The following is a 20,190-nucleotide window of genomic DNA, read 5'->3' as shown; positions in this document are numbered from 1 at the left end:
TGGATAGAGGAGAAGATAGATGGAGAGGAGACAGACAGGTCAAAGAGGTGGGTTTGGAGCCAGTAAAGGTGAGTGCAGGTGGGGAGGTAGGGAAGGTATAGGTCAGTCCGGGGAGGACAGACAGGTCAAAGGGGCGAGATGAAATTAGTAGGTAGGAGATGGAGGTGGGGCTTGAGGTTGGAGGAGGGGATAGGCAGGAGGAAGGATGGGTTAGGGAGGTGGGGATGGGCTGGGCTGGCTTTGGGATGCAGTAGCGGGTGGGGAGATTTTGATGCTTGTGAAATCCACATTGATACCTTTGGGCTGCAGGGTTCCCAAACGGAATATGAGTTGCTGTTCCTGCAACCTTCGGGTGGCATCATTGTTGCATTGCAGGAGGCCCAGGATGGACGTGTCGTCTGAGGAATGGGAGGGTGAGTTAAAAAGGTTCGTAACTGGGAGGTGCAGTTGTTTATTGTGAACCGAGCGGAGGTGTTCTGCAAAGCGGTCCCCCAGACTCCACTTGGTTTCCCCGATGTAGAGGAGGCCACACTGGGTACAGCGGGTGCAGTATACCACATTAGAAGATGTGCAGGTGAACATCTGCTTGATGTGGAAAGTCTTCTTGGGCCCTGGGATGGGGGTTTCGGTGGAGGTGTAGGGGAAGGTGTAGCACTTCCTGCGGTTTGAGGGAAAAGTGCCGGTGAGGTGGGGCAGGAGGGGAGTGTGGAGCAGACAACGCAGTCACGGAGAGAGTGGTCTCTCCAGAAGGCAGACAAGGGTAGGGAAGGAAGAATGTCTTGGGTGGTGGGGTCGGATTGTAGATGACGGAAGTAATGGAGGATGATGCGTTGGATTCGGAGGTTGGTGGGGTGGTACGAGGGGGATTCTGCTTTGGTTGTTATTGCAGGGATGGTGCTGAAATAAATAGGGAGGGGGGGAGGCGGACAGAAGATGGATAGAGGAGAAGATAGGTGGAGAGGAGACAGGCAGGTCAAAGAGGCGGGGATGGAGTTAGTCAAGGACTGTAACGTCCCCCACTCAGTGGTCGAGAATGCCCTCGACCGTGTCTCCTACATTTCCCGCAATGCATCACTCATACCCCCACCCCATCTCCTACTTTCTGACCTCATCCTACCCCCTTAGCCTGTGCGTCCTCCCTGGGCTGACCTATCCCCTCCCTACCTCCCCACCTACACTCACCTTTACTGACTCCATTCCCGCTTCTTTGATCTGTCTGTTTCCTTTCCACCTATCTGCTACTTTATTCAACTTCAATCCGTCTCCCCCTCTCTCCCTATTTATTTCAGAACCCCCTTCCCACCCCCTCCCCCGATTTCTGAAGAAGGGTCTAGGCCCGAAACATCAGCCTTCCTGCTCCTCTGATGATGTTTGGCCTGCTGTGTTCATCCAGCTACACACCTTGTTATATCTTCCTCATTCAAGTCATTTATAAAGATCACAAAGAGCAGGGGTCCCAGAACAGATCCCTCGGAACATCAATGGTGACTCGGCTCCAGGCTGAATACTTTCCATCTACTACCAACCTCTGTCTCCTATTGGGCAGCCAATTCTGTATCCAGACAGCCAAATTTCCCTGAATCCCATGCCACCTTACTTTCTATATGAGCCTACCATGTGGAACCTTTTTGAATGTCTCACTAAAATCCATATACACCACATCCACTGCTCTACCTTCATCAATGCATTTTGTCACATCCTCAAAGAATTCAATAAGGCTTATGAGGCATGACCTGCCCCTTACAAAGCTATTCTGACTATATCTAATCAAACTGTGCTTTTCCAAATAATCATAAATACTATCTCTCAGAATCCTCTCCAATAATTTGCCTACCACAGAAGTAAGACTGGCCAGTCAGTAATTCCCAGGATTATCCCTATTCCCTTTCTTGAACAAGGGAATGACATTTTCCACCCTCTAAACTTCAGGTGGTACCCCAGTGGACAGTGAGATGGCAAAGATCATTGCCAAAGGGACAGCAATCTCTTCCCTTGCTTCCTATAGTAATCTTGGGTATATCCCATGGAAAGGGAAAGGAGCAGTTGCCAGGGGAAGATATTTAACTGGGGAAAAGGAAACTATGACGCTATCAGGCAGGAGTTGGGAAGTACAGATTGGGAGAAATTGTTCCACAGAAAGGGCACAGCAGACATGTGGAGACTGTTTAAGGAGCAGTTGTTGCGAGTGATGTATAAATTTGCTCCTCTGAGACAGGTAAGAAGGGGTAAGATTAAGGAGCCTTGGATGACGGGAATAGAGGTGCTTCTCATCAAAAAGAAAAAGGCAGCGTACGTAACGTGGAGAAGCAAGGGTCTAGCACAGCTTTAGAGGATTACTGGCTTGCTCGGAAGGAGCTCAAAAGTGGACTGAGGAGGGCCAGGAGGGGGCATGATAAAGGCTTGGCAGGAAGGATTAGGGAGAACCCGAAGGCATTTTACTCATACGTGAGGAATAAGAGAATCATCAAGGAGAAGGTAGGGCCGATCAGGGATAGTGTAGGGAACTTGTGCATGGAGTCTGAGCAGATAGGGGAAGCCCTAAATGACTTTTTTGCTTTGTTTTTCACGAAGTAAAGGGACCTTGTTGTGAATGAGAACTTTGAGGAGCAGGGAAACAGACTTGAACAGATCAAGATTGAGGAAGTTGATGTGCTGAAAATTTTGGCAAACATTAAGATTGATAAGTCCCCAGGGCCAGACCAGATTTATCCTAGGTTGCTCCAGGAAGTGAGAAAGGAGGTTGCTAAGCCGCTGGCGAAGATCTTTGCTGCCTCACTCTCCACGGGAGTCATACTGGAGGATTGGAGGGAGACAAATGTTGTTCCTCTTTTCAAGAAAGGGAATAGGGAAATCCCTGGAAATTACAGACCAGTCAGTCTTACACCTGTGGGCAGCAAGGTTTTGGAAAGAATTCTGAGAGATTGGATTTATGACTATTTGGAAAAGCATAGCGTGATTAAAGGGAGTCAGCATGGCTTTGTGAGGGGCAGGTCATGCCTTACAAATCTTATTGAGTTCTTTGAGGAAGTCAAGAGACAGGTTGACGAGGTACATGGACTTCAGCAAGGCATTTGATAAGGTTCACCACGGCAGGCTCACTCATAAAGTCAGGATGTATGGGATACAGGGTGATTTGGCTGTCTGGATTCAGAATTGGTTGGCTGACAGGAGGCAGAGAGTGGTTGTAGATGGTAAGTATTCTGCCTGGAGGTCAGTGCTGAGTGGTGTCCCGCAGGGCTCTGTTCTTGGGCCTCTGCTGTTTATAGTTTTTATAAATGACTTGGATGAGGAGGTTGAGGGGTGGCTTAGTATATTTGCTGATGACACAAAGGTTAGAGGTGCCGTTGATAATATCGAGGGCTTATTGCAGGCTTCAGCAAGACATTGACAATATATAGAGCCGGGCTGAGAAATGGCAGATGGAGTTCAACCTGGATAAATGCGAAGTGAGGCATTTTGGAAGGTCGAACTTAAATGCTGAATATAGGATTAAAGGCGGGATTCTCGGCATTGCGGAGGAACAGCGGGATCTTGGTGTTCAAGTGCATAGCTCCCTCAAAGTTGCCACCCAAGTGGATAAAGTTGTTAAGAAACCTTATAGTGTTTTGGCTTTCATTAACGGGGGATCAAGTTTAAGAGCCGCGAGGTTATGCTGCAGCTCTACAAAACCCTGGTGAGACCACACTTGGAATATTGTGTCTAGTTCTGGTCACCCTATTATAGGAAAGATGTGGAGGCTTTGAAGAGGGTGCAAAGGAGGTTTACCAGGATGCTGCCTGGGCTGGAGGGCTTGTCTTACGAGGAGACGTTGACTGAGCTCGGACTTTTCTCTCTGGAGAGAAGGAGGAAGAGAGGTGACCTGATCGAGGTGTGCAAGGGAATGAGAGGCATGGGTAGAGTCGATAGCCAGAGACTTTTCCCCAGGGCAGGATTGACTGCCACGAGGCGTCATAGTTTTAAGGTGTTAGGAGGAAGATATAGAGGAGACATCTTCACCCAGAGAGCAGTGAGCACATGGAATAGCTTTCCAGTGGTAGTCGTGGAAGCAGAGTCATTAGTGACATTTAAGCAACTGCTGGACATGCACATGGACAGCAGTGAATGGAGGGGAATGTAGTTTAGGTTATTTTATTTTTGGATTGGATTAATCCATGGCACAACATTGTGGGCCGATGGGCCTGTACTGTGCTGTACTTTTCTATGTTCTATGTTCTATCCTATCTGGCCCAGGGGACTTATCTATCCTCAAGTTTTTCAAAATTTCTAGCACATCCTCCTTCCTAACATCAACCTGTTCGAGCATATCTGCCTGTTTCATGCTGTCCTCACAAAACGTCAAGGTCCCTCTCGCTGGTGAATTCTGGAGCAAAGTATTCATTAAAGACCTCCCCTACCTCCTAGTGACTCCGCACACAAGTTCCTTTTACTATCCCTGATTGGCCCTACCCTTCCTCTTATTCCTCAAATAAGTAAAGAAAGCACTAGGGCTTTCCTTGATCCTACCTGTCAAGGCTTTCTCATACCCACTTCTAGCACTCCTAAGTCCATTCTTCAGTTCCTTCCTGATTACCTTTAGAGCCCTGTCCAATCCTTGCTTCCCCAACTTAAATAAGCTTCCTTCTTCCTCTTGGCTAGGTGTTCCAAATGTCTTGTCAAACAAGGTTCCTTCACCTTACCATCCTTTCCTTGCCTCTTTGGGACAAACCTATCCAGTACCTGTAGCAACTGCTCCCTAAACAACTCCCACGTTTCTATCGCACATTTCCCTGAGAATATCTGATCCCAATTGGTGCTCCGTAGTTCTTGCCCAACAGCATTGTAATTCCCTGTCCCACAATTAAATTCTTACCCATACCGTCTGCTCCTATCCCTCCCCATGACAATAGTAAAGGTCAGGGGGTTATGATCACTATCACCAAAATGCTCTCCCACTGAGAGATCTGACACCTGACCTCGTTTGTTGCCAAGCACCAAATCCAATATGGCCTCCCCTCTCATCAGCCTATCGACATACTTAGTCAGAAATCCTTCCTGGACACACCTGAAAAACTCTGCTCCATCCAAACTATTTGCACGTAGGAGACTCCAGTCTATATTCAGGAAGTTGAACTCACCTGTGACAACAATCCGATTACTTCTGCACCTCTCCAAACTGTGTCTGACCATCTGCTCCTCAGCGTCCCTGTTGCTACTGGGGGGTCCATAGAAAACTCCCAATAAAGCGACTGCTCCTTTCCTGTTTCTGATTTCCACCCATACTGACTCAGCAGACAAACCCTTCTCAACAACCTCCCTGTCTCCAGCTGCTATACCATCCCTGATTACCAATGCCGCTCCCCCACCTCTTTTACCTCCCTCCTTATTTCTTTTGAAACATCTATATCCCGGAACATCAACAACCATTCCTGCCTCCATGTTATCCAAGTCTCCGTAATGGCCACAACATCGTAGTTCCCAGTATTGATCCATGCTCTAACTTCATCGCCCTTATTCCTGACACTTCTTGCATTGACGTAGACACACCTCAACCCATCACACTGACTGCCACAACGCCCTATCAACTGCTTATCCTTCCTCATGGATTCTCTGCTTGCTCTGTCTGTCTGCACACCAGCCACCCCATCCTCTGATCTGTACCTCCGGTTCCCATCCCCCTGCCAAACTAGTTTAAACCCTCCCGAAGAACTCTAGCAAACATCCCACCCAGAATATTGGTGCCCCTCGAGTTCAGGTGAAAACTGTCCTGCCTGTACAGGTTACACCTTCCCCAGAAGGTACATTCATGATCCACAAACCTGAAGCCTTCCCTCCTACACCAGCTCTGTAGCCAAGTATACAGCTGCACGCTGTCTCTGTTTCTAGCCTCACTAGCCCATTGCACCAGTAGTAATCCTGAGATTATTTCTCTACTTGTCCTGGCTTTCAGCTTCCATCCTAACTCCCTACATTCACTTTTCAGGTCCTCATCCCGTTTCCTCGCTATGTCATTGGTACCGACTTCTGGCTGCTCTCCCTCCCCCATAAGAATCCTGAAGACTCAATCCAAGACATTAGAATATTAAATAGCTAGCTGATATTCAGATTCACTTTCTCATTTTGAGTATGTTCAGAAGATTGCATAGATAAGAAGGCAGTAACAGAACTAAGACAATATTAGACTCAAGACCTTAAATGTTCATTTTCTGGCTTCTGAGTACTTCAACCACATTTATTCTGTTCATTCTACCTCTAATGTTTACTTCATCGGTTTCTTAATCGCTTATTTTGAAATGCAATAATCCAACTGGATTTATTGAAAGCAAAATACCTGGTAGCCCTGGCAATCCTTTTGGACCCAGTCCTCCTTGGACTCTTGGGCATGAAGAATCACCTGCAAGAGAAGAAAAAATGTTTTAAAATAATTCATTTAATCATACAGCTCCATTAATTAATTACAGCTTGCATATAGATGTTCACATACTTTCAGAAAGTCTAAATCTGATAAGCATTCACCTTGGAGCACGCTCATCCAGGATTTTGAAGTTAAACATTCATATGGGTTTAAGAGCTCAACATATGGGGAATTATTTCAGCTTTCCAACTTCCAACAAAATTATTGATTTATTGAAATAACCTAGGTTCCAAGTCCAAGTCTGCAGTATTATATGCAGCACACATCCCTTTGGCTGAGAATTAAAATCAAATCTACATTGATATACAAGATTATACAAATTACATTCAAACTACCAAGTTCTTGAAAAGCTCAGCAGGTCTGGCAGCATCTGTGGAGAAAAAATCAGGGTTAATGTTTCGAGTCTGTTCTGAGGAAGGGTCACTGGGCCCGAAATGTTAGCTCTGTTTTTTTTCCTTCACAGATGCTGCCAGACCTGCTGAGCTTTTCCAGCAATTTCATTTTTGTTTCTGTTTGTGTTCCTGATTTACGGCATCTGCAGTTCTTTCAGTTTTTACAAAGTTCTTGAGCCGCTTGACTCCATCCTTGGGGTTGACTGGCTGCCTTGATGTGTCCAGCAGAGTTTTCCTGTCATTTGTTATGACCAGGTTGGGATGAGTGTTCCACCTCCATCTTGTCCCACTCTTCTACTAGTCACAACATTAATTTAAATGTTTTATTGACTTACTAATTTCACAGAATCGCAGAGTTATAATGGTGTAGAAGTTAACCATTGTGTCTGCACAGGTTCTATCATCAAGCACCTTACTCCTGCCTTTTCCCCACATCCCTGAGCATCACTTCTGTCCAAATAGCCATTCAATTACCTCTTAAATACTCAGTTGAGCCAACATCCATCAAAATTCCAGGCAGTGCGTTCCAAACGCGAAACACTTGCTGTGAACTTATTGAACTCGTGTATCAATAAGTTTTTTCTCACATCACCTTTGCTTCTTCTGCCATCGTTTTAAATGCCCCGCTCATTCTAGTTCCTTTTACAAGCAGGAACAGCTTGACGCTTTCTGCTTTGTCCAGCCCACTCATGATTTTGCAAACATCTACCAAATCTCCGCTCAACCCTCTCCTCTCCAATGAGAACAGTCCCAACTTCTTCAATCTATCCTCATCACTGAAGTTTTTCATTCCTGGAACTATTCTTGTAAATTACTTTTGCACTCTCTCCAATACATTCACATCTTTCTGATAATGTAGTACCTATAACTGTAATAATATTCCAGCTGAGGTCTAACAGGTGTCCTGTACAAGTTCAACATCATTTCCCTGCCCTTGTATTGTATAAAGCTGAGAACACTGTATACTTTATTAACTGCTCTCTCCAGCTGCCCTGTCACCTTCAATGATCTGCACCTTCCCCATTGTTACATTTCTCATTCTTGTTAGGAGATGAAAACATGATAATAACTTTTGTTCTTTCAAGGTGTGTGGGTGTCATTGACAAGGGCAATGTTTGTTACCCATCATTAATTGCCCTTCAATGAGTGGTATATACTGGGCCATTTCAGAGCCAATGGGAGATATAGATAATGATGATAATGACATAGCCAAATACATACTCTATTTCTATTTGGCTTAGAATAAAAATATCCATCAATCAGATTTTGTTAATAAACAACAAAATTATTGATCTATTGTTGAACAGGATTTATTAGGCAAAGATGTAAAGCTCATTAACACAATTTGAAACTTGAAAGTATAAATATCAATCATTCAGAATTCTCCAACACACACAACGTTAAGATGACTTTGAACCATATGAGAGCCATTCACTCAGTGTTCCCTGTCCCCCACTGGGCTAGTTCAGGAACTGGAGAGTTGAGCTGGAAAGTTCCTTTCATTCACCAGGCTGGACACCAACTTCCACCTCATTCAAAAAACTTTCAAACCAAAACTAGTTCTCTGGTATGGAGAAACACAAGTAGGTGACCTCCAGAAAACAAATCCAATAATTAGCTGAAACCATGCGGTTTCCAGAAATACTTTTCTGAAACAAACATGGTTCAAATGTCTAAAGTCACTTAAAATAAAAGTAAATCCAGAGAACTTGGAATAAATACATTTCTCCATAATCTTTTGAAAGTCAGGTTCTCTAAAAATATGAAACACTAACCTTCACAACACTTCTCTCAGATATTGCATCCATGCCCAGTTTTGGCACAAAGTGATTCCACAATGCTGTTACAGATACAGTACCAGGGATGTTGTCACATCAGTGATGAAGGAATGAAGATTCAGGGTGGTGAATGAGGTGAATGATGCCTTCACAATGATGCTCTGGTCCTTTAGGTGGTGCTGAATGCAGAGCCTGGAGCTGCTTCAGAAGTAAATGTGGTGATTTGCTGCAGTGCATTCTGTAGTGAGTGCATACTGCACACACAGCAGCATCTGGTAGTTTGTATAAATGCCTAGAGAAACAACATGAAAACTCACGTGGCACAGAAAGAGGCCATTCACCCCATCATGCCTATGCCAGTTCTTTCACTGAATTAACTTGCAAGGGCATCTACTGAAGTGATGTGCTCTATCTGGTGTTGGAGTCTGGAGTGTTCTTACATTAGTAGCACAAAAGCTGCATCCACTGTACCCGGATAATAAAATGTGAGGCTGGATGAACACAGCAGGCCCAGCAGCATCTCAGGAGCACAAAAGCTGACATTTCGGGCCTAGACCCTTCATCAGAGAGAGGGATGGGGTGAGGGTTCTGGAATAAATAGGGAGAGAGGGGGAGGCGGACCAAAGATGGAGAGAAAAGAAGATAGGTGGAGAGGAGAGTATAGGTGGGGAGGTAGGGAGGGGACAGGTCAGTCCAGGTAAGACGGACAGGTCAAGGAGGTGGGATGAGGTTAGTAGGTAGGAGATGGAGGTGCGGCTTGGAGTGGGAGGAAGGGATGGGTGAGAGGAAGAACAGGTTAGGGAAGCAGAGACAGGTTGGACTGGTTTTGGGATGCAGTGGGTGGAGGGGAAGAGCTGGGCTGGTTGTGTGGTGCAGTGGGGGGAGGGGACGAACTGGGCTGGTTTTGGGATGCGGTGAGGGAAGGGGAGATTTTGAAGCTGGTGAAGTCCACATTGATACCATATGGCTGCAGGGTTCCCAGGCGGAATATGAGTTGCTGTTCCTGCAACCTTCGGGTGGCATCATTGTGGCAGTGCAGGAGGCCCATGATGGACATGTCATCTAGAGAATGGGAGGGGGAGTGGAAATGGTTTGCAACTGGGAGGTGCAGTTGTTTGTTGCGAACTGAGCGGAGGTGTTCTGCAAAGCGGTCTCCAAGCCTCCGCTTGGTTTCCCCAATGTAGAGGAAGCCACACCGGGTACAGTGGATGCAGTATACCACATTGGCAGATGTGCAGGTGAACCTCTGCTTAATGTGGAATATCATCTTGGATAGGGGTGAGGAAGGAGGTGTGGGGTCAAGTGTAGCATTTCCTGCGGTTGCAGGGGAAGGTGCCGGGTGTGGTGGGGTTGGAGGGCAGTGTGGAGCGAACAAGGGAGTCACGGAGAGAGTGGTCTCTCCGGAAAGCAGACAGGGGTGGGGATGGAAAAATGTCTTGGGTGGTGGGGTCGGATTGTAGATTGCGGAAGTGTCGGACCCGGTGTGGCTTCTTGTACATTGGGGAAACCAAGCGGAGGCTTGGGGACCGCTTTGCAGAACACCTCCGCTCAGTTCGCAATAAACAACTGCACCTCCCAGTCGCAAACCATTTCAATTCCCCCTCCCATTCCTCAGACAACATGTCCATCCTGGGCCTCCTGCAGTGCCACAATGATGCCACCTGAAGGTTGCAGGAACAGCAACTCATATTCCGCTTGGGAACCCTGCAGCCCAATGGTATCAATGTGGACTTCACCAGCTTCAAAATCTCCCCTTCCCCCACCGCATCCCAAAACCAGCCCAGTTCGTCCCCTCCCCCCACTGCACCACACAACCAGCCCAGCTCTTCCCCTCCACCCACTGCATCCCAAAACCAGTCCAACCTGTCTCTGCCTCCCTAACCTGTTCTTCCTCTCGCCTATCCCTTCCTCCCACCCCAAGCCGCACCTCCATCTCCTACCTACCAATCTCATCCCGCCTCCTTGACCTGTCCGTCTTCCCCGGACTGACCTGTCCCCTCCCCACCTATACTCTCTTCTCTACCTTTCTTCTCCTTTATCCATCTTCTTTCCGCCTCCCCCTCTCTCTCTATTTATTCCAGTTCCCTCTCCCCATCCCCCTCTCTGATGAAGGGTCTAGGCCTGAAACGTCAGCTTTTTGTGCTACTGAGATGCTGCTTGGCCTGCTGTGTTCATCCAGCTCCACACTTTGTTATCTTGGATTCTCCAGCATCTGCAGCTCCCCTTATCTCTGTTCTTACATTAGTATTCATTTTGAGCAGTCACACTTATGTTCCTTCACAGTTATGACTGAAATATTGTAGATAATGGGAAGTCAGTCAGGAAACAAATTGCTCATGCTTTCACTTTGACTGTTTGTACAATTAGACTTCTGGCCAATTGTTAACTGGTGACTGTAGGAGATTCAGCAATGATTCTTAATCTTATACAGTCACAAGCAAACAGCCAAGTCCTAACCTGATAAACTGAAAGTCATGGTTAAAATAGTTGAGTGTGATTGAATTCAGGGTGGTACCCTGAGAAACACTGGCAAAGACCTCCTAAGTCTTGAATAAATGATTTCCAACAACCATTATCATCCTACTCTTTTAGGAACAAATGATTGCAGGTGCTAGAACCGACCCCCATCATGCTGAGCTTTATTGGGTTTCTTTGTGCTATACTGAGACCACAACTGCTTTGATACCCTGTGAGTTTTAATCATCTGTCTCCTCTGACATATGTTTATCACCATGCCTAGATCAAGGCTGCATTGAATGTCAACGAGTAGCTTAGAGAAAGCCAAACGTAGGATAGACATGCAGCTGGCTAGTGATCAGAACTGCTTATTAGCGCCAGTATTGATAACGCCTTCCATCTATTTGTTCATTAAGGTGGGAGAGGGCAGAGCGGTGGATGTTGTGTGTATGAACTTAAGCAAGGCATTTTACAAGGCTCCACATGGTAGAGATGGTTAGCAAGGTAAGATCACATGGATCCAAGGACATCTAGCTATTTGGATACAAAATTGGTTGGAAGTTGCGGTTAGGACCCATAACACTCATGAATTACAGCTTGAGGCATTACAGCATAATGTTTGCTAGAAGTGTCCCTGTCTCTGGACCAGGAGGTCCTGGTTCAAGTCCTGCCTGCTCCAGAGGTGTGTCATTACATAATTGGTGTGGCTGTGTGCCTGAACTGCACGGCCAGGGAGAAGAGTTGAAGCATGAAACATTACACCCTTTAACACAAGAACTTTGATGAACACTTGAGGTATCATAATTTTCAAGGCTATGGGCCAAGTGCTAGAAAACAGGACTCGTGTAGATTTAGAGCATTTGTGTGTTGATGGGCTGAAAGGCCTCTTTTACTATATGATGCTGCCTCTGAAGAGTTTAATTAAAGATGTCTGTAATGATCTATGACAATAAAGGACAGATTTACAGCACAATGTTACTTTTGAAAATCATTGCATGGTATATTTGATGCCTTACCTTTCCGGCCTTTTTGGCCTTTTGAACCCTGTTCGCCTGTAAACCCTTGATCTCCAACAGGGCCACTTTGTCCTTTCAGACCAGGGTAACCCACACCTGGGGGTCCCAGTGGTCCTGGCAGTGCAGTAGACCCTGCATGGCCCTGGAAACCTTTCTCCCCTCGAGATCCACACATTGGTTCACCCTGCAGGAGATATAAACACAATCAATGATACCGAGATACTTCATTACAAGAGCAAGGAAAAAATTGCGGAGAGGGATTTTAGCCTTCTACCGGATCATTTTAACAGCACGTGGCAGAAATTTGTCAGCTGGGAAGTTAAATTCACCCAGGTAATGTATCCACCCCAGCACCTGGATTCACTAGAACCCGACAGGTTTCAATTTTGCCAACAGTATGGGTTCAATTTTCACATCAGCTCAAAAGTTGCCATTAAGGGCTTTCCTTCTCAGCCTCCCCCTCCCATCTGAAGTGTGATGACCCTCACATTAAACCGCCATCAGTCATCTGTCCCGAATACGGAAGCAGCTCTATGGTCCCCTGGGACTAAGGTGACTTCACCCTTACCTGTGCAGAAAGCCAGAATCATTGCCCCAATGTGGCCAGCTCTTTTGTAATACGTGTGTTTACACCTTGTCCAGTTGTTACCAAGTGGCTTACATGGGCTGCTGGGCAAGGTGTTGTGGTGGGCAAGTTGTTGGGGACGATCCTGAGGGCCAGGTTTTACATGTATTTGGAAAGGCAAGGACTGATTAGGGATAGTCAACGTGGGAAATCATGTCTCACTAACTTGATTGAGTTTTTTTTAGTAGTGACAAGACTGATGAGGGCAGAGCGGTGGATGTTGTGTGTATGAACTTAAGCAAGGCATTTTACAAGGCTCCACATGGTAGAGATGGTTAGCAAGGTAAGATCACATGGATCCAAGGACATCTAGCTATTTGGATACAAAATTGGTTGGAAGTTAGAAGACAGAGGGTAATGGTTGAGGGTTGTTTTTCAGACTGGAAGCCTGTGGCCAGCAGTGTGCCACAGGATCGGTGCTGGGTCTGCTGCTTTTCATCATTTAAATAAATGACTTGGATGTGAACATAGGACAAAAGGTTTTAGTAAGTTTGCAGATGATATCAAAATTGTAGTGGGCGGCAAATAATGTTACTTTAGAATACAACAGGACCTTCATCAGATGGGCCAATGTGCCAAGGATTGGCAGATGGAGTTTAATTTAGATAAATGTGAGGTGTTGCATTTTGGAAAGGCCAATCAGGGAAGGACTTATACACTTAATGATAAGGTCCTGGGGACTGTTACTGAACAAAGAGACCTTCAAGTGCAGGTTCATAGTTCCTTCAAAGTGGAGTCTTGGGTTGAAAGGACAGTGAAGAAAGTTCTGTTTTTATTGGTGTGTGCATTGAATATAGGACTCAGATGTCATGTTGCACTTGTACAGAACATTGGTTAGGCCAACTTTTGGAATACTGTGTTCAGTTCTTGTCTCCCTGCTATAGGAAAGATGTTGTTAAACTTGAAAGTGTGCAGAAAAGATTTTCAAGGGTATTTTCAGGGATGGAGGATTTGATCCAGAGATATATTTTCATTGTGACAGGTGCTGAGATTGATAAGGAGTTGGGAGGCCATGTTGCGGCTATATGGGACATTGGTTCAGCCACTTTCGGAACACTGCATGCACTTCTGGTCCTCCTGCTATAGGAAGGATGTTGTGAAACTTGAAAAGATTCAGAAAAGATTTACAAGGATGTTGCTGGGGTGTGGGGAGGGTTTGAGCTATAGACAGATGCTGAATAGACTGGGGCTATTTTCTCTGGGGCATTGCAAGCTGAGGGGTGGCCTCATAGAGGTTTATAAAATCATGACAGGCCTGGATAGGATGAATAGCCAAGTCTTTTTCCCAGGGCGGGCGAGTCCAAAAGTAGAGGGGGTAGGTTTAAGGTGTGGGGGGAAAGATATAAAGGGGACAACCTTTTCTCACAGAGGGTGGTGCACATATGGAATGATCGGCCAGAGGAAGTGGCAGTGGCTGGAACATTTATATCATTTAAAAGACATCTGGATGGATATGTGAATAGGAAAGGTTGACAAGGATGTGGGCCAAATGCTGGCAAATGGAACTAGATTAATTTAGGAAAACTGGTCGGCATGGGTGGCTTAAACCGAAGGGTCTCTTTTCATCTGTACAGCTCTATGACTCTATGACTTCCTTCTCTTCCTTCTCTCCTCCTATTCAACTGAGCTGCTCATGGTACAACTGACTTGGCTCTGATTGCACTCCTCTGAGGAACTACTGCCATCAAACCTTGCCCAGAATGGAAAACTGAAGAGAAAAGTGGTGGTCCAGCTTATTCCTTTGTTTTGAGACCATTGGAAACAATAGGGATCAAAGGATCAAGATTGTCAGCTAGTGGGATGAGGAGAAACTTCTTTACTCAGACAGTTGTTAGGATTTTGAATGCGCTGCCTGGGAGAGTGGTGGAGGCAGATTCAATAGAAGGTTTCAAAAGAGAATTGGATATATATTTGAAAGGGATGATGTTAGAGGGCGATGGAGATGGGGCTGGATGGTGGGACTCATTCGGGAGTCTTTGGAATTTGTTTCCTCAAAAGGCAGTGGATGCAGAATCTTTACATATTTTTGAAGCTGAGTTAGGTCGAATCTGAGTTCTCAAGGGGATGAAAGGTTATTGGAGATATGTAGGAAGGTGGAGTCAAGGTGAAAGTCAGATCAATCATGATCATATTGAATGGCGGAGCAAGCTCAAGAAGGTCACTTGTTCCTTGATAGTAGGAACTGCAGATGCTGGAGAATCTGAGATAACAAGATGTGAAGCTGGATGAACACAGCAGGCCAAGCAGCATCAATGGAACAGGGAGGCTGACATTTTGGGTTCGACCCTTCAGGCCCGAAACGTCAGCCTTCCTGCTCCTAAGATGCTGCTTGGCCTGCTGTGTTCATCCAGCTCTACAACTTGTTATCTCACTTGTTCCTTGTTCATTTTTGGTCCAGGAAGCATATTTTCAGAAGTTTGGAATGAGATTGAAAAGCAGGATTCCCAGAGCAGTAATCTCAGGTCACTCCCAGACCCACGTGCTAGTGTGGATAGAAATCAGAGAATCAATGAATCAAGCACATGGCTGGAAACTGGTGAAGGAGAAAGGGCATCAGATCCCTCTAGCATTAGGACTAACGCTGGGGAAGGTGGACCTGTACTCCCAATGGACAGCTTACATCTTAGAAAGACTAGGACTAAGGCGGAGATTCGCTAGTGCTGTTGGGGAGGATTTAAACTAGATTGGCAGGTGGTTGGGAACCTAGAATGATTCAGACTTAAGAGGAAGCAAAACTAGTAAGAGGCAGTAAAAGAGTTGTAAGCAAAAGTCTAAGACAGATGAAGCAAAACCAAGTAACAAATAGGAAAATAACATTAACAAGGAGAAAGAGAGGTGACGTGGTCGAGGTGTACAAGGTAATGAGAGGCATGGATAGAGTCGATAGCCAGAGACTTTTCCCCAGGGCAGGATTGACTGCCACGAGGGGTCATAGTTTTAAGGTGTTAGGAGGAAGGTATAGAGGAGACGTCAGAGGGAGGTTCTTCACCCAGAGAGTTGTGAGTGCATGGAATAGTTTGCCAGTGGTAGTCGTGGAAGCGGAGTCATTAATGATATTTAAGCGACTGCTGGACATGCACATGGACAGCAGTGAATTGAGGGGAATGTAGTTTAGGTTATTTTATTTTTGGATTAGGATTATTCCACGGCACAACATCGTGGGCCAAAGGGCCTGTACTGTGCTGTACTTTTCTATGTTCTATGTTCTAAGGCTAAATTAAAGAAACTATCCGAATGATTTTTATTTTCTTTTTGCCTTTCATGCTTAAATGTAGAGATAAACAGCTCCAAATCTCAGCCGAACTGTAGCTACATCTATGAAATAGCAGCTGAATGTGTGTGTTGTAAATGTTCCTCGCCACTTGTCAGCCCAAGCCTGGATATTTTGCAGGTCTTGCTGCATTTGGACATGGGCTGCTTCAGTATTTCAGGAGTCAAGAGGGTACATAAGGGTCAGAGCTAGGTCCACAGCCATTCAGAATCTATATCAATGATTTACATGTCAGGATCAATTGTAACATTTCTAAAATTGCTGATGACACTAAACTGGGTTGGAACACACATTGTGATGAGGATGGATGGAGGTTTTAAGAGGATTTGGACAATGTGAGTGAATGGGCTACAACATAGCAGATGGAATTCAATGTGAATAAGTGTGAATTGATTGCCACTAAAATTCCTGCTCTAAACTCTGTCTCTGTCTCCACAGATGATGACAGGAACATGGGAAACAAGAGAGGGAGTAGGTCATTCAACCCATCACATCTGTTCTGTTCATCTACATCGCAGCTGATCAACTTCAGCACCATTTTCCTGACCTGCTGAGAATTTCCAATTTTTTTTGTTCTTTCCATTTCAGATTTCCATCATCAACAGTAACACTGAGTTTGAAATACTCACTGGCATTCCTGGGAAGCCAATAGATCCTGGAATTCCATATTGACCAGGTTCTCCGGCTCTTCCAACAACACCCGGAGGTCCTGTATTACCTCGATTTCCTTTCTCTCCTGTCAAAGGGAATATTATAAAAATATTTCACTGCCTTTTAGATGTAATGTCAAGTTATGTTGCTCAGAATCAAATTTTGTTTTGTAATGTTCTTACAAAGCAGTTGTGAAATTTTATTACAATAAGGATGAAATATAAATACGTTTACTGTTGTTGCAGGTAGGGTTCAAATGGAGAGTTTTGGAATAGGGAAAAGAATTTTAAAAATTGAAATATTTCTTAACCAGGTGCCAATAAAGGTCGGTGAACACAGAGTGAAGAGTTAATGAGACTTAATGCAAGTTAAGAATAGGGACATCAGCGATTTGGCAAATAAAATAATTTAGATTCAGGATTAACATTGATAGATACAGATGAAAACTGACTCCAGAATGACTCCACAATGTACATCAGCCTCAACTTTAAAAGTTAAAGTTGATGGGAACATGAGTAGGCCATTCGGCCAATCAATAAGATCATAGCTAATCTGATTACAACTTTAATCTACAGTCCTGCATGACCCTGATAATCTTTCCTTGGTCATCAAGAATCTATCTATGTCTGCCTTTAAAATATTTAAAGATTCTGCATTCATTGGCTTTTGAAGAAGGGAATTCCAAAGACCTTCTGAGAGAAGAAAATGTTTCTAACCTCTATTTTAAGTTGACATCCCCTTACACTTGAACAGTGACCCCTAATTTTAGATTCTCCCACAAGACAAATCATCCTTTCCACATGCACCTGGTCAAGTCCTTTCGGGGCCTCATATGTTTTAATTAAGTCACCTCTGACTCTTCTACACTCCAGATGATAGAGGTCCAGCCTGTCCACCTTTCCTCAAAGTACAGTCTGCTCATTCTAGATATTGGTTGGGTACTTCTCCGAATTTCTTCTGATGTATTAACATTCTTCTGTCAGTACAGCAACCAGTACTGTACATTGTTGTAGTGGACATAATGTTAATACTCATTACAATGTAGATTGTAACATCAAACATTTTCATTTCACATGTTTAAATAAATTATTGGTTGGTGTTTTCACAGCTTAATGCGAGAATTACCTTTCTTTGCAACCTGTGATGATATTCCTTTCTGTCCCTTTGCACCAGGAGGGCCTTGCCTTCCAGGAGATCCCTATGGATAAAAATATTGACAGGCAGATTGAGAACTAGCATCGTCTTCTTTCATTCTGTGGCAGTTTCTTTAATTATTCTCAAATTATGGAGAGTCAGAGTCATAGAATTGTACAGCATAGAAACAGAGCCTTTGGTCCAACTCATCCACGCCTGCTCAATAAATCTAGTCCCAATTGCCAACATTTGGCCCATATCCCCCCCAAACCCATCTTATTCATGTACCCATCCAGATGCCTTTTAATGTTGTAATTGTACCAGCCTCCACCACTTCCCCTGGCAGCTCATTCCATTCATGCACCACCTCTGTGTGAAAATGTTGCTCTTGAAGTCCCTTTTAAATCTTTCCCCGCTCATCTTAAACCTATGCTCTCTAGTTTTCGACTCCCTTATCCTGGGAAAAAGACTTTGGCTATTCGCCCTCTCCATGTCTGTCATGGTTGTATAAACCTCTATAAAGGTCAATCCTCAGTCCCCAACGTTCCAGGGAAAATAGCTCCAGACTATTCAGCCTCTCCCTGTAGCTCAAACCCTCCAACCCTGGCAACATCCTTGTAAATCTTTTCTGCACCCTTTCAAGTTTAATAACATCCTTCCAATAGCAGAGTCTGTGCTGGGAAATGAAACAGCAATGAGTACTAGCTCTCCCATTATCAGAAATACCGTGGATTAGATACCCCTCAAAAATCTTTAGTCTCATTGATGAATCTCAATGATGAATACATTTTCAATTCTAGGACAGCACTTCATCCCCAAATATGAGTACTTCTTTGACAATTAAAGTTTCATTATCAGTATTTTCTGCAATAGCCTGTCAATTTGCAGCTAGGTTGAGCCATCTCAAAAAACATTCTACACATATCTTTAATCCCCTCAGTCAAAACTGATTTTGGATGCTAGCTATGAAGAACATAACTATTACGCTCATATCTGCCAGTCCTACACTTCTCAAAGTATTGATACTAAAAGTAACAATTGCCAGGTGCAATATTCAGTATATTTATCAGAATCAAAATATTAATGCACTCAGTAATCTATTCCTGGTTTTAATAATTAGCTAAATGAACAGGATTCAAAGCATATAATTGATGTTACTTCTCAGGAATTAGAAGTCTATCTCAAACCATTTATTAATAACGAACACTGCTCACAGGAAGTCCTGGCAATCCAGCTGATCCAGATGGTCCATGGTCACCCTGCTCTCCCTTTCTTCCTGGATTTCCAGGATTTCCGGGAATGCCTGGCCTACCTGGATTTCCTGGGGGTCCTGGAAAACCCGGAATACAGGCACAGTCCCCTGAATCTCCTATCCAATAAAAGTCAGTGTTAACACAAAGGAAAATGAACTTAATTTTACTAATTTTACAAAGAGCAGGAAGAAATATTCACTCTCTAGATCTTATTTAAACACTAAACTTATTTTTGGCTTTGGTTATAGACAAAATTGGTTCTTATGAGACTGATCCCTGCAATGGCAGGACTGACATATGAAGAGAGAGAGGATCAGTTAGAACTTTATTCAGTGGAGTTCAGAAGAATTGAGGGATCTCATAGAAACCTATAAAATTCTAACAGAAGTGGACACGGCAAATACAGGAAGGAAATTCCCAATGACCAGGGAGTCCAGAAACAGGGGTCACTGTCTACGGATACAGAGTGGGTCACCCAGGACTGAGATGAGGAGAAATGTCTTCACCCAAAGAGTGGTGAGCCTGCAGAATTCTTTGCCACAGAAAGTCGTGGAGGCCAAAACATTAAATGTTTTCATGAAGCTGTTTCATACAGTTCTTAGGGACAAAGGGATCAAACGGAATGGGAAGAATGTGGGATTAGAGCACTGAGTTGGATGATCAGCCATGATCATATTAAATAGAGGAGAATGCTCAATGGCCTATTGCTGCTCCTTTTTTCTATATTTTATCTACCACTTTTATAATACAGAATTTAACTAGGAGAGTAGTTGAGGTCATGTATAATTGACAAGTCATTGGTGTCTATAAAAGATATAGCTGTAGAATTGTGATAACACAGTGTGGAGCTGGAGAAGCACAGCAGGCCAGGCAGCATCAGAGCAGAAGGAAAGCTGATGTTTCAGGTCTGGACCCTTCTTCTGAAGAAACATCAGCCTTCCAGCACCTCTGATGCTGCCTGGCCTGCAGTACTCCCCAAGCTCCACACAGTGTTATCTCTGACTCCAGCATCGCCATTTCTGACTAACACTAACTGTAAAATTGTGGCTTTGCCCTTTCTAATGATATTAAAGCTAACATTTACCTTTTAAACCATGGACTCCTTTTTGACCCGGAGCTCCCTGGTTACCTTTTGGACCTGGTAACCCTGGGAATCCCGTTGGTTCACAAATGAAACCTATACTTTCATCCAGACAAAGTAAATGATCAGTGTACACAGACA

The 20,190-nt window shown here is 44.5% G+C and overlaps 1 protein-coding gene across 1 annotated transcript in view; it reads right to left on the bottom strand.

Moving 5' to 3' along the window:
* The window catches only part of LOC125457461 (collagen alpha-6(IV) chain-like), a 251,677-nt gene that overhangs the window by 92,266 nt on the left and 139,221 nt on the right, over positions 1–20,190 (bottom strand). The window contains exons 21-26 of the mRNA XM_059650850.1: positions 20,053–20,145; positions 18,930–19,084; positions 17,707–17,779; positions 16,560–16,666; positions 12,035–12,218; positions 6,308–6,370 (exon numbers count right to left, since the gene is read on the bottom strand). Of these exons, the coding sequence (XP_059506833.1) occupies positions 6,308–6,370; positions 12,035–12,218; positions 16,560–16,666; positions 17,707–17,779; positions 18,930–19,084; positions 20,053–20,145 (675 nt within the window). The remainder of the gene's footprint in view (positions 1–6,307; positions 6,371–12,034; positions 12,219–16,559; positions 16,667–17,706; positions 17,780–18,929; positions 19,085–20,052; positions 20,146–20,190) is intronic.

The sequence above is a fragment of the Stegostoma tigrinum genome, chromosome 14, assembly GCF_030684315.1.
Source record: "Stegostoma tigrinum isolate sSteTig4 chromosome 14, sSteTig4.hap1, whole genome shotgun sequence".
NCBI lineage: Eukaryota > Metazoa > Chordata > Chondrichthyes > Orectolobiformes > Stegostomatidae > Stegostoma > Stegostoma tigrinum.
Note: the sequence above shows the minus strand (reverse complement) of the source record. Positions and strands in the feature narration are given on the sequence as shown.